General features: G+C 35.8%; 2 protein-coding genes and 1 long non-coding RNA gene across 4 annotated transcripts; 2 read left to right on the top strand and 1 right to left on the bottom strand.

The window, feature by feature from the left end:
* The first annotated feature begins 1,690 nt into the window (after positions 1 to 1,690).
* Positions 1,691 to 7,800, top strand: slgA (proline dehydrogenase slgA). 2 transcript variants are annotated; one of them, XM_011300453.1, is made up of 12 exons: positions 1,691 to 2,246; positions 3,666 to 3,874; positions 3,951 to 4,132; positions 4,532 to 4,596; positions 4,659 to 4,843; positions 5,016 to 5,018; positions 5,307 to 5,481; positions 5,543 to 5,653; positions 5,775 to 5,906; positions 6,196 to 6,395; positions 6,464 to 6,552; positions 6,756 to 7,800. In XM_011300453.1, the coding sequence occupies exons 1-12, from the start codon at positions 1,944 to 1,946 to the stop codon at positions 6,959 to 6,961; spliced, it is 1,860 nt and encodes a 619-aa protein (XP_011298755.1). In that variant the 5' UTR covers positions 1,691 to 1,943; the 3' UTR covers positions 6,962 to 7,800. The 2 variants fall into 2 exon arrangements, with proteins under 2 accessions (XP_011298755.1, XP_011298764.1); XM_011300462.1 differs by lacking the exon at positions 5,016 to 5,018.
* On the bottom strand, positions 7,135 to 14,286 carry LOC105263942 (protein unc-93 homolog A). The gene is made up of 7 exons (XM_011300479.1): positions 13,977 to 14,286; positions 12,394 to 12,808; positions 11,261 to 11,891; positions 10,750 to 11,141; positions 10,409 to 10,541; positions 10,090 to 10,227; positions 7,135 to 10,033 (listed from the first exon to the last, which is right to left on the bottom strand). The coding sequence occupies exons 2-7, from the start codon at positions 12,586 to 12,588 to the stop codon at positions 9,813 to 9,815; spliced, it is 1,710 nt and encodes a 569-aa protein (XP_011298781.1). The 5' UTR covers positions 12,589 to 12,808; positions 13,977 to 14,286; the 3' UTR covers positions 7,135 to 9,812.
* LOC105263937 (uncharacterized) lies at positions 10,138 to 10,810 on the top strand. The gene is made up of 4 exons (XR_891942.1): positions 10,138 to 10,229; positions 10,314 to 10,352; positions 10,440 to 10,588; positions 10,729 to 10,810. It is a non-coding gene; the product is annotated as an uncharacterized lncRNA (long non-coding RNA).
* Positions 14,287 to 14,564: the final 278 nt, after the last annotated feature.

The following is a 14,564-nucleotide window of genomic DNA, read 5'->3' as shown; positions in this document are numbered from 1 at the left end:
GAAAATTTCAGTGAATAGCTCCTCGATTGTTATGTTCCCCTGATACTTTTTCAAAAATTTCGAATTTTTCACTTTCAGTGAATATTTCAGTGAATAGCTCCTCGATGTTCATGTTACCCTGATACTTTTTCAAAAATTTCGAATTTTTCAATTGCGGTGAATACCTACCTAAATAAAAAATTGGAATTATTTAAAAAAAAAATGAATGACGGCGGGATCGAACCCGGGCCGTCGGCGTGCTAGCCGAGCACGTTACCGCTAGGATAACGAACTATTACAATATTATAATTTCATTAGGAGTATATATTTTGCAAAAGTATCTTTTTAAAAAATTGCTAATTTTTCAATTTCACTGGATATCTTCTCGATTTTCAAATATTCAGTTTTTAAACGATATTTCGATTGATTTGCCATTAACAAAAAAAAAATTGGAATTATTTTGAAAAAAAAAAATGAATGATGCCGGGGATTGAACCCGGGCCGCCGGCGTGCCAGTCGAGCACGTTACCGCTAGGACAACGCGTTTATTATAAAAAAATTAATTCATTAGTGGTATATATTCAATACATTGAATAATTTTTTTCATTGAAATTCCACAAGATGTGGTTTCCCCCTTCCGTACGTGCTACAGTCGGCTAAATTTCTGTTAAACAAATGAAAAACAAAAAGCATTCGTACAGCAGAAAATAAAATTTACCCCGTCGACTTGATGGACACCCCCATTGCGTGTGCCGCCCTCTCTCTCTTGGGGTGCAGTACTACGATGACGCTGGGGTCGCTCAAACCCCCAGAAGCCTCGACTTTAGTCAATCCTCTCGACGGGATGTAATTAGCAGGGGAATAATTAATTTTCTAATAAAATTTACTTGTAGCCTTTAGGAACCAATTGCATCGTTTAAAAAATATTGTTTAAAATTTTGGAATATCCAAATATTTTTGTAATTTGTTTTTGCAATGGCGATTTACGGAAGTGGTGGCGCATGCGTAGAATTGATTACCATGTGTTTAAAGTTAAATTGAGTTATTTTAAATATGTTTAAAGTTAAAATCAGAAAAATTGTTCCTTCTGCTCCATAAGTAAATAAAAAAATTAACCTGTTTACCCCGTAAAGGTAGAAGCCGCAACGAAAATCCGGAAGAAAGAAAAATTATTTACAAAATAATGATTAATTCCCAAACTCATCTTTAATATTCTTCATTATTTCCAAATAATTCCCAGACGATATAAATTTAGTTCATTACAAAAAAAATAATTACATGCCGATAAATCAAGACCAATGAACGTTCAAGGCCATAGACACACCTCCACCTCAAGCCAATGAACCTCAACGGAGAATCACAGAGATTGGTAGATAATTTCCACATGTACAAACTCATCCCCTGGAATTCGATGAGGAATTTCCACTACGGAGTTCCTGAAAAATATAAAAAGGATAGAATAAATGCCAGACAAATCCCTAGAGACTTAGAGTACAACAAAATGAATTTGTTCGATTTGAAAAATGAATTTTCGAGGAAATATTGAATAAAATTCAATTGTATGGCGCGCAGCGTTTTCAATGTACCCCACCAATTGCAATGCAAGTCGGCCTAGACTATGAAGACTCTCCTCAAACCCCTCAAGCCCCCCAAGCCCCTCTAGCCCCTCTAACCCCTCTAGCCCCGCTATCGTCGCTATTCATCCACTGCTCCACCACTCTTTCAATTGGGATCTCCGGTTCGACCGCGTGAGGTGCTCGACGGTGTGAGATAATTTCCTTTAAAAAAAAAAAACCGAGTAATCGTTCTTGGCCATCAATTGTGCAATTGATAAGCCATTACCGGCACAACGCAACCGTCTGCACTTCAATAAAACCTTGAATTCTTGTCATCCGATCTGATTATAGAAATTTCAACTCCTCACCTGCTTTTCAATTCGGAGACTTTGTTGACGTACCTGAGTTATGGCGTTTTTGAGAACATTGCCGCGTTATTGTGCCAGTAGAAAATTATTGAAGTGCTTGGAGTCAGGATTGTTGGAGAATGGTAGAAAAAGTGTTGTACATTTAGTGAAAAATCTTGATGAACGTGGATATTCAACGAGTCAGCCCGAGGGACAGCCGGTATCCAGGCAAATCGATCCACTCGACCTCAAATTTGATGATCCAGTGGCATCATTCAAAAGTAAAACAACTATGGAACTCATCAGGGCCTACATCGTGTATCAAATTTGCTCTATCGACTATGTCGTTGAGAACAATATGAAGGTAATTTTTTTAACGGCTAATTTATCAATCAATGAGACCCTCGACGCTTCCGTATTCATCTGTAGCATTTATTACGAGGTAGGGAGAATGGTTTAAACAGGTGTGCACTTGAATGTGTACTAGATTGGTGACGTTTCTATGAAGATGAAGGTGTGTGTTCCTTCCCGGCAATCGAATGAACCTGGCCTCTAATACCTACTGGACACATTCCAAAAACCTTATTTTTCTCTTTCACATTTGTCTCTGCATTCGAGAGCACTTCGTGTAGGAGTAATTATTTTTAGAAATTAGAGAATTTTGAAGGTCTGTGTTCCGCGTGGAATACTAGACTGAGATAAATAAATCTCAATCTTATCTTTTATTTATGCTACTTCTGGTTTATTCTGTTTTTCTTTTATCTTTTATCCTGTTGTGTCATTTATGTTTTTTGCTCTTCAATCGGACGGTTTTTTCATCGGTCTATTTCATGCAGTATACAATTACATGACAATTTTTTTGTTGGTATGAGAAGGTAATGTGAGACACCTCAATGGTATCCTCATACTCCTTCGTTGCGAACTCTTCATGAATTTTATTTCAACTCGTTTATTTAGCTCTAGTCATTGAGACATTCTCGACTTTCGTATTGGCAATAGAATTTTTACTCCAATTTTTTAATACTTTTTTCTCAACTCTACGATAAAAATTGTACGTTTCGTATACGAATTGAACTTGAAAATGTGAGTCTATTATCTCCCTTGTGCACTTGAATTTGAATTATAGTAAAATGTCTACTCCTTCATGTTTATTCTTTCCTTTTTTATGAATTGATATCTGTTATCAGCCGGAAATTACCCTTCAGACGTTGAACGCTTCATATGCAACATGAAATATGAAAGATAATTTTGAAAATTTGAATTCAATTTTTATCTTTTTTTTTAGTTGTCTGGGAGATAACACCGATCTATCGTATTGAATAATAATGTTTCCAGGAATTATAATCACATTGTTTACGTTTATTAATGTATCGGTGAAGGCAATTATTATATATCCACGCTGATGGGATCGAATCCATTGAAAACATTGACACTCTATCAATTAATTTGAAATCAATCAGTAAGGTTTCACGAGTTGCCTTGTAGTTTGGCCTCTTGAGAAGCCAGTCTTGTGAAATAATTTAATGTTGACCTAAAACAAAAATAAAACCAGAATTTTTGGCTAAGAAATTTGGGTAAAATCTATGCCATCTCATGCGTCATTTTGCACACGCATAATTATGCAACTTCATCGAATTGTCGAAATTCCCAAAGTCTCAACCTGTAAATTGCTTTTTAAAATTTTTTCTCATGGTCATCTGTGAATTTCAAGGCGCATGTAGCTTTCGTAATCTAGTACGAATGAGGTATTCGACGCTGAAAAAATAATCTACTGAATTTACAGTTCATGAAAGTTGCCAAAGCCGTACTGGGAGAGAGAATTTTCACTTTGTTAATGAAAACAACATTTTACGGTCACTTTGTGGCCGGTGAAGACGAGGAGAAGATCAAACCTGTGATCGGACGATTGCGTCAATTTGGCGTCAAGCCCATTCTCGATTATTCAGTTGAGGAAGATTTATCTCAAGAAGAAGCGGAAAGACGTGAACTCAAGTGTGTAAAATCGATAAATCATTAGTGATTTTAAATAACAGTAATTGGATGTGATGAGTCGATAATTTGATTGTAGGGCATCAGTGTCGGAGGCCGGTGATGAGAAGAAAGAGGGAACACTAAAGAAATATCACGTTGAGAAATCATTTGCTGACAGGAGATATAAGGTATCATCAGCCAGAACGTACTTCTATCTCAATGAGGCATCGTGTGAGAGGAATATGGATATATTCATTAAATGCTTGGAAGCTGTCAGCGGTAATTGAATTTCAACTGAATCTTAAAATTTAATTTTCCTTTTCCCTAATTTTAAGGGGCAATGTTACTCTTGGGTAATACATTCTTCGTGTACGACTGATATATGTATGAAAATTCTTTAGCGGTTTGTTTGAATTACCATTTCGCAGGTGATTCAAGGAAAGACCTAATTCTTTGGCTTGAGGAGACGACACAAAGTTTAGGATTATTTCTCATCAATTTGGTTAGCCAATACAATGATATAGATTATCGTAATAATTATTGATTGGAGTTTTATGGAAATTCAAATTATCAATTAGTCTTGACAATTTGTTAACTTCTAGATTACAGACAAGGATAAATGATTAATTAGTGGGGATTAGTCTAGCTTTTATTTTTATTGGAGAATTTGATTTTTAGGGGCATCGATGGGCGCTGGTATCACTGCCGTCAAATTAACAGCTCTTGGAAGACCTCAGTTATTGGTTGGTATTTTTATTTTATATAAAAATTTTGGAAAATGGGGATTTATTCAATTTGTGTCTAGCTTCAATTGTCGGAGGTGATCATGCGAGCGCGCCAGTACATGTCCGATGTTGTTGGTGGTGAAGGGGCTGTATTAGCACATCATGCCAAACCAGATGATTTCAAAAAGAAATTCGAAGAGGCGCATATCAAAGATGCCGTCCCGGTGCAAAAGTTCTTGGAGAAGATCCAGGCGGACAAAGAAGGGTAAGTTTATCAATGTTCCTAGTAAATTAACACGATAATTGGAATGAATTATCTGCGGATAAAAATTTCATGTTTCCGGAGACTGGGAAAGTATATCCTAAGAATCTATATTCAATAGTTGTTTTGCCATTTTCATGGTGCCAATTCACTGGTGATCAACGGCGAATGGCAGAAAGTAAGGGAAAGTTTGTTTTGAAATTTTAGAGTAGAACTGGATGTCCAGCTAGACTAGATTTTCCCTCTTCGTTTTTTTTATGTAGAAAGGAGTGGAGATGAATAATCATTTGGTGCTTTTTTAAAATATCGAGCATTCGGAAGGGTTTACTAGTTGTAGAAAATAATTTCTGGCTTGTCTGTTTTTTATGAAAGAAAAGTGAAGAAATAAATAATTCTTTTGATTTGGTTTGAAAAAATGTGAATTATCACAAATGATTAATCAAAATGATAAATTTTTTTCTCGCAGCGTTATCCATTTGTTCCCATGGAGTGGAATTCTCGATGAGAATTACGAGTTAAGTGAGACATTCCAGGTACCTGATATCAAGACAGGAAAGATGGTGAAGTTAATGACGCAATTGACTGCCAAGGAAGAGGAAATGTTCAGAAATATGATAAGACGACTTAATTGTATTGTCACGGTAAGGAAAACTGGAGGGTTCGTCATAGAATAAAAAAAATTAATGTAAGTGTGTGTTTTAGGTTGCTGATAAGCTCAATCTTCGGATAATGATAGATGCTGAGCAAACGTACTTTCAACCAGCGATATCGAGGCTGACTCTCGAAATGATGCGCAAGTACAATACAAAGAAGGTAATTGAAATTTTATTGAACAATGGTATTGTGTCATAAAAAAAATTATTGCAGAGATTGAATAAAACGGTGTTGAGGAAGCACTGAGAACGTGGCTGAACGTGGTCTAATTTTGTCTTAGGCAGTCGTGTTCAATACGTACCAGACGTATCTCAAGGAAGCATTCAACGAGGTGAAGACTGACCTTGAGCAAGCAGAGCGTCAAAATTTTTACTTCGGTGCTAAACTCGTTCGAGGGGCTTACATCGAGCAGGTACTTACCCCTCGCACACCAAAAATCCGATCCCTTAATTTCTAATGAATTAGTAAAACAAGATTCCACCTGGAGTCAGTAGGTGAAATAATCGTAGGTGAATATCTTGGGAATGAATACAAATACAGGAATTTTCATATTTATCTTTTTTGTCGAGCGATATGTGGAGGAAAAAAAAGATATTCATAAAAATTTCGCTATGTCTGCTCATTTAGGAGGTATTTATCCTAGTTTAGAAATTTATTACGGCAATGATTCAATGCTTCAATGTTTGTTCGATTTAATGAAGGAACGCGCTAGGGCAGCTGCTATGGGTTATGCAGATCCAACTTGTCCCACTTATGAGGCGACAACGGACTCTTATCACAGAACTCTAATGGAATGTTTGAGGAGGATGAAGCAGTACAAGGATCGACAGGAGGATCCCAAGAAAATGGCAATCATGGTTGCCTCGCACAATGAAGATACTATTCGTTTTGCTATTGAAAAGTAATTTGTTTTATTATTTCAATTAGTTGGTCATCTTGACATTGTAATTTTTGAAATCGTTATTGCAGAATGAAGGAAATCGGCATTTCACCAGAGGATAAAGTCATATGCTTTGGACAGCTCTTGGGCATGTGTGATTATTTGACATTCCCACTTGGTAAGTAAATTAATATGATATGACAAATTATCAGATTAAAAGGAAAAAATGACTTTGTATCATCATTTGATGATTTTTTAAGTGCGACTAAAAGTTTAAAAAATATTCAACACTTCAAGCGATCGACGAAATTTGCAAGAAACATGTGTGGAGGGAAATAATTTTTCTTTGAATACCTGTGTGAGGATTTTTTGCTGTTACAGGTCAATCAGGTTACTCTGCGTATAAATACATTCCTTATGGACCTGTGAAGGAAGTCCTTCCTTATTTGTCACGACGGGCGCAAGAAAATCGTGGAGTTCTCACGAAAATAAAGAAGGAAAAACGTTTATTGTTGAGTGAAATAACTCGACGACTACGGACAGGTCAAATATTTTACACACCCAAGGGGAATTATACACCCGTCTGATTGTACTGTTCGTCATAAATTTTTAATGTTGAAAGAAGGACGAACCGGAAAATCAATAAACTGGAAGGACTAGGTAATTTTTTTGTGAAGTCGGTGGGTGCGGAGATTTGGATTTTAGATATTTTCAATGTATGTATGACAAAATCAAAACTTGTCGTCTATCTGGCTGTACCTAATTATTGAAACGAATAGTTGTACTTTTGAATCTCATGTCTTTGTTTCATAGTATTTTTTGTTGTTCACGAATCAGTCAGTATTGAGTTGATGGAATGGATATGAAGAATGAATATTTTGAAAAATGTAGTTGGAAAGTGTAATTGAATGGAACATGTGATCTCGTTTCTATAAAACCATGTGCAAAAATGCATCAACTATTTCTCTTTGTTTCCACTTTCTTTCACTCTCTCCACAACAACGATAGTGTTAAGAAAATTGGGCTAAACCGAGAGCTAAATGTGGAACGATTATCTAGAAAAAATAATTTCATTTCAATCGCATTTCTTTGTATTTCCGTCTCATTAATTTATTTTTATTAACGATCGAATTTTTTGATCCACTGGTGCACACCAGGGATATTTAAGAATCTAGTCGTTATCTTCGACAGGGAATGACTTTCATATTTAATGAATAGTACAGAATAGACGAAAAAATCAGGATGATAAAGTTTTGCAGCGATTTTTGTCATTTAAAAAAATGTTAATAAATGTTTTAGTCCCAGAAAAATCTCGGGAAATAAAAGACTATGTATAGAAGACTATGTATAAGTTGTGTTCATAATTTTTTTCTTGTATTATACATAGCTTTTGTCAATAAATTATAAAAATCATGTGAAGGAAAAATTGATGTTCAATTCCCGGACGTATCGGCGAATCCAATATACATTATAGAAACGAGAATATATTTTTTCTTCGTTAAATCTCATAAAAAAAAATAATTTGAATATCAATTCGGTCATGAAAATTAACTAAAAATATCTCCCAATCTTTCCCAAGGCCCTGGAAGAAACAAATATTCAAATGAATCATTGAATTTTTTTTTGTATCAAAAGATAACATCCAGAAGTGTAAGATACGCTAGTAGTGGAAAATTGGGAAATCGTCTGAATTATAAATACCTACAGAGGACTCACGATAACTACTCGAGTGCTCGAGGAAGTAAACTCATCTAATTCGCAATAAACGGGTACTTGAATGGAGCCCCCACTTCGCGCCACAATTCCGAGAATTTTAAAGGGAAATTAATGTGACAATTTCGATTTCCCTCTCAGTTCCTCATGGGAAAGATTCGCCGGTATTTAACACTCCACTGTAGAATAAATAGTAACGAAAATGAAGATTAAAAAATTACCATAATTTATAACATGACAATATGACATTCACTTATTGAGGATTTTTACAAACCATGATGATAAATTTTTTGAATCGAGAAAACAATTATATTTTGTAGGAGAAACATATTTACAAATACTATTTTTAGAGAGGTATGGAATAGTAAAAAAAGTCACCTCAGGTGAAAATACTTTTAAACAATTGATTATAAATAATACTTATTTTTCATTTCTTTATAATAACGCCTTATTCAGTGCAGTACTTTTAATGGTTTCATGTTTAATTGTTTGGAATTATTTATACAAGTGCCGTGTTGTAATTGAAAAGACAAACTATATATTCTTTATTGCTATAAAGAGTCGATATTCAGGATATAATTGGAGAGATTTTACGAGTCCTGAAATCATTGATATGTGAAAATAACGGTTATTTCTCACCTTTGGTTGGCGCAAGAGAAAAATAATGATCAATTGAGTCGGTCCGTCTGACTCTCATTAATGAAATTGAACTGTTAATTTTCTCTCACTAACAACACGTGCCAACATTTTCTTTTTCTGAATAATCTATAAAATCACTCGGAGCAGATTGATTGATATTAAAATTTTTCTTAATTTTTGTCAATTGCATCACATATTTAAATTTATTCCACTATTTCATAATCCCCTACTCCACGCATTTGTTACAAAATGAGTTTATTAATTTTCCCCTCAATCTCCAATTAATCAACCAATGAAAATTTTACAATCGTAATCGTAATTTAATGCGGCAGTGTCCGAAGCTTGGAGTATGAGTGTTCTACCCAATTTTCTCTCGATCGCGAATATCTCTCCAGCAAAAAACACTTTTGTAACATCACAGAAATGCAAAAGGATTGATTATGAAGAGAAAATGGAACATGGAAGAATTAACGTCTACCAGTGGCTAATTTTTTTGCAAACATTGAGTATCATAAGACAGTGAAGATACAGCAAGAATTTCCTTTCGGAGAAATATTGACCTCGTAATTTCATTCCTGTCAACACATGCTCGTTCACAACCTTCTAGTACATAATAATCTCTGACAAGATTGTCTTAACATACATTCAATATAAAAAGGAAAGCTCATAGTTTCCAAAGTATTCAGCGTTGTACAATGATATATTCACCACCAATTCAACTGGCTATAATATCAATAACATTACAAACAATTCAATTGCACCTCAACGATGTTCCATCCACGAGACTCTACATAACTGTCAAAAAAATAATAATCCAGTCGATAAAAATAATAAATCATCTCACGACAAGTCGATTGTTTTGAAAGTGTTAGAATTAGGATCGCAGCATGAGCTCTGAGATGTTCTGGAGTAACAAACAAATATTCCAGTATTAGCCCCACTACTGCGTCTTCTTCCATGACGTACACCAGACAATTGGCTGTGGTAGAGCCTCGAGCTGGATGGAACACGCCTATCTCATTGCATATGACTCATCTGATTAGCTTTTACAATAGCACCATCTTTGCTGTCACGATCACGAGCTGGTCACAAAGGTGCCAGACACTTTCCACGTTTGGCAAGACGAATCTCTAGCCACGTGTAAGGTACCACTGACAGAAGTAGCATACTAGCAAGACCCAGTACTCGAAGACGAGTGCATACAAGACCATGAAGGCCAAGGGCCAAGAAAAGACCAAGCCATTTCCAGAATAGTGAGGTAGAGAGAGGTCCCTGCCAGGAAGCCGGATATAATCCCAGGAGAAGAGCTAATCACCACAATTGATTAATAAATCATTATCATAAATTAATCGATGAGACTTACTGTAAATAAGTGTCTCCCAAATAGCATTGCAGACACCCCAAGCAGCGGATATGACGTTGAAGAGTGCTGGATCGTCGCCAGCTGGTCGCCAAGTGATCAGTGCCAGGAGGAGGCAGGCGTGAAAGGCAAATCCAACAGCTGTAAGTACCAAGAGCCTTCACAATACTTACAAATTACAATGTCAATATCTCTGATTTTATCGCTCTTGTATGTCTGATATGAAGGACACTAGGGAATTGAAGCTTGCACGAGAAACAGGGAAGGTAAATCGAGCGGAAATTTGTATACATGTCTTTATCTATTCTCACTGTGTACTTACCCACAACGAAGTAACGCCTTATGTGTCGCAGGAGCATTGATAGTGTTACACCTGCTACTGCCTGGAGTAATGCAAAACTTAAGAAGCTTAGGCCCACGGTTGATGCACCTCCCAGAGCACATACCACATAAGCCTGACGAATAAATTATTTTATTTTATTCTCTTCCACTCATTCATTAGGTTTGCCTTTTTTGTAATATTGTTAAAACATTTATTCTTATTATTCTCAATGATAATAAATGTTTAGTGTTTGTTCACTTCAGTTGGGAATATTTCAATGCAATCATTTAAACCGTAAATGGATGTTTCTTAATTATCAGGAAATCAGTGGTGCAAATTACCTCAGTGAAATCACCCATTATAAATCCTTGCTCGAGTCCAATAAAGAGTGTAAGTGGAGCAGCTAGTTGCAGTTTTGGATCTTGAAAAGACTGTTTTATCGATTTAAAGTGTGACGATAAACTCAAACGTTCACTTCCAATCGTCGGCTCTTTCATTCTCGAATCGAGGAACGCACAGGAAATGCCAAACGCCAATATTGCCAAACCGAGTAATAGGCTGATGAGAATTTTAGCTGGATTTGTTGGAATTGGTGGTACGATTAGAGTCTCATTGTAGAGATATGTCTCTTGAGGGCAGTATTCTGCACCGCATGTGTCTTCAACATCGTCTTCTAGATAATTCGTTGGTGGGGGATCGATCATCTTAACAATTACAACAGCTATTAGGCAACCTGATAAACAAACAATTTCAAGACTTTCTATAATTTCAATGCAGGTGAAAACCTGGGAGAAAGAATTTATTCAATAATTTGTTTAAATAAATATGGATATGTTTTATTAGACGACTTGCCCAAGGCTAGACCCATGTCTTCAGCGAGTTTCATTCCTCTGTTGAGTCTTCGTAGAATGCAGTCCCTTCTATTTTCATCGGAATCCTCAGGATCGGTACAAACAATCGTAAGATTGGTAGCTGTCACGTTGACATGAGCTGTTCTAGCGATGAATGTTGGTGTCGCAAATATTCCAAGTAATGTATAACTTGGCAGGAGGAGATACCACTTTGGAAATAAGTGAGTGCCAACGAATATTGTTGTAACGAGATGACTGATGCTGGTGATGAGGTTTGTACCGATTTTTTGTACGATTATTGTGGCGAAGCATGATGTAATCGCAGCGATGGCGTATAGTAGTGCCAGAAGGAGAGGACCAAGATGTGAATTGAAGGCACCTAGACCTGCCTGAAGGGGAAATATTGGCAGACTTGCTGCGGATATTGTCATGTGGCCTAGCAGAAGGGCTGCACAGTGACGGAGGATCACCTTACGAGGTGGTCGTGGACCAGATGGTGTTGTACGCACAGCTGCTATTAAACGTCGGACTGATGAAGTACCCGCTGAAGATGTCATCGATTCACGTCGACGACAGGATAGAGCCGACGCTCGGGCGGAACGACAAGATATCGGTGAATAAGTTGTCATGTGCTGAAAATCATCAGACGTCAAAATGTCACAATGAAAATAAATCTACGAATTACCCATCACTGATAATTCTCTTCGAATTTTTCACAGACTTTCTGAGAAATTTTTAATAAAATTGTCTTTAAAAAATATAAAACAATTAATAAATATAATAATCAATGAAATTAAATTAATCAATATTATTAATATTAATTATCTGAATGGGGGAATTCAATAAGTGAAGTCTATACATTATACATATTTTTATGATGATAAAAACCGTAATTTTCTAGAGCACAAAAAAAATGTTTGCTGAAAACTGCTAAATGTCCGCAAGTCATTGAATTTTAATGATTATTATGCAAATTATTCATAAACTGTTCGAGTTATGGACGCGTGGTTGGAGAAAAACTAACAAAATAAAATATTGAAGCGCGAGGGGAGGGAAAAAGGAGTAAAATACGCAGAGTCATTTGCGCTCTCGTGTTAAATATCAATATTGATTTATTGTAAGAGTTAATGCTACCTCTAGAATAGCATCGTTGTCATGCCAAAGTGCGTGATGATGGCCACTACTTCGTACCCGACGATTAGTATGTGCCAATAGAGGTGGTTGTGGTGGTAATTTAATGGGTCCAAAACCACCAATTGGTGCTGGTCTGTGGACCGGACTATCGAGTTTGCCTCTGGCAAGCTCATGTAGATTCGGTAACGAGCCCATCGTTTAATTATCAATCCAACAATTCAAACGAATTTTTATCAATTGAATTTCCACCCCTCCGTTATTGGCTGGTCAATTATTTTTTTTCAGTCATCAATATCAATTTCAGTTTCAATTTCGAAGATATCCCGATGCATCTCTCGCTACGAGTGTTCGCGAGAGACTACTTGTCCCTGCGGCACTCACCAGCATAATTACTCCTCCCCCTAGTGCTCTCATTCTGTAATGACCAATAACAATTATTCAGATTAATGAATAACTACTGTTTAATTGCTCTCGTGTTTTTATTGGATGATACGATTGAATCTGATGAATGGAGGCGTCTTTATTGCCTTGACAATAATAACATCTGCACACGGAAGTTCGATTTTACACGAGTTATTTATGAATATTCAATAATAAGAATTAAGTGCAGTCGAGCCTCCGATTTGCGATACAAAAACCAATAAACCTGTTAGAATGCATACGAACTTCATTATACACACCTTCACCAAGGCGGAGGATTGTGAAGGATTGTGAAGGATTGGAGTAAAAAATTTTTTTTTCAACGAGTTAACAAAAAATTCATCCCACATATAATGGCGGTGGTGAATTATCGGACCATGCTATGCGATCATGTCTTATTATAATGATATTATTCATCTCGCTATATATCTCAGTCGTTTTGTTTTACGTAATATTCATAAAGTACACGAGATACTGTGATACATGCATAATTGAAACCAGATGGATGAACAATTGTCTCAGTCTCTGATTTATTACTTCACTCGGCGGAAACTCCATTTTTATTAATTATTATGCGTATTACTATAAATAAACGGTTCATGAAAAAATTATGCGTTTGCAGGAAAAAATTATTTGTGTACTGGACAGGATTGCGGAGTGAATTTCGCGTGGGCGTATTCTCTTTTATTATGAATTCGGGGGAAATCATTGATTTTGACCAATGAATTTATTAATTACACGAAAATTTACAGGAATTAAATTATTTTTCATGATGATTGAAGTGAGTAATTGAGGATTGAGAGTAATTGATTGAATTTGTCTGTCTTCGGGGTGTCAAACAAATTTATTTGACAGAAATAATTTTTTTTCTCCGTGTATTTTATATTTAAATTATCATCACTATGTGCACATAATGTTGTCATAATTCCAAAAGTCGTAATATTATTTATAAGACTTTTGTTATGTTATGTTAATTATCGTGAGTTCACGCTCAATTCAGAAAAAAAAAGTATTCACTAGAATTAATTATCCTCTGAGGATACAACTCGTGTTATAGATCCACAAAAGAATATTTATATTGCTCTATCCAAATTACAAATAAAGACGTAAAATGCGTGTAAATAAATGAACAAATTAATAACTAGAATAAATAAATAACGTACCTCCGCGATTTCGTAAAAAAACCTTTAAACAATTTTCATCTTGATGTTATTATGAAGATTCTCCTCAAGTTTATGGTGCGAATGAAAATTTATCACTTCTCGGATTAGAATAAATACATGAAAAAATTTTTGAACTGTTGAATATCTTCCACCATATTCCCCAATTAATCCCACACTGATAACGAGTCGTTCACTCACGTACGATTCATTCAGGAGTATTAGAGTGAGATAAGGTTGGATACTGAGAATTATTTGCTGAGATTCATGAGCTTTAACGAATGATCAATCAGACACGGGGTATCCACCATCGAACCACCGTGTTCATTTGAGAAGACACATCTCCCTTCCACTATTCTCTGTTCCTAGTGGGTCGATAGATGTGAGAGTGCGTACACAGAGCCTTCACTTACATCATATTTCTGTCACCAAAAAAGAAAATAATTCCTAAACAATCATAACTGATTCATCGAAATCCGTCGATTTTTATGGATTCCAATATAAAAATAAAATAATCATTTGTTACATCAAATCGAAAATTGGGATTCTCTAAAATCTCTCCAGTCAAACAAACGTGTAATTAAAATACTA

Source organism: Fopius arisanus, unplaced genomic scaffold, assembly GCF_000806365.1.
Source record: "Fopius arisanus strain USDA-PBARC FA_bdor unplaced genomic scaffold, ASM80636v1 scaffold00001, whole genome shotgun sequence".
Classification (NCBI taxonomy): domain Eukaryota; kingdom Metazoa; phylum Arthropoda; class Insecta; order Hymenoptera; family Braconidae; genus Fopius; species Fopius arisanus.
This window is presented reverse-complemented; position numbering and strand designations above follow the sequence as displayed.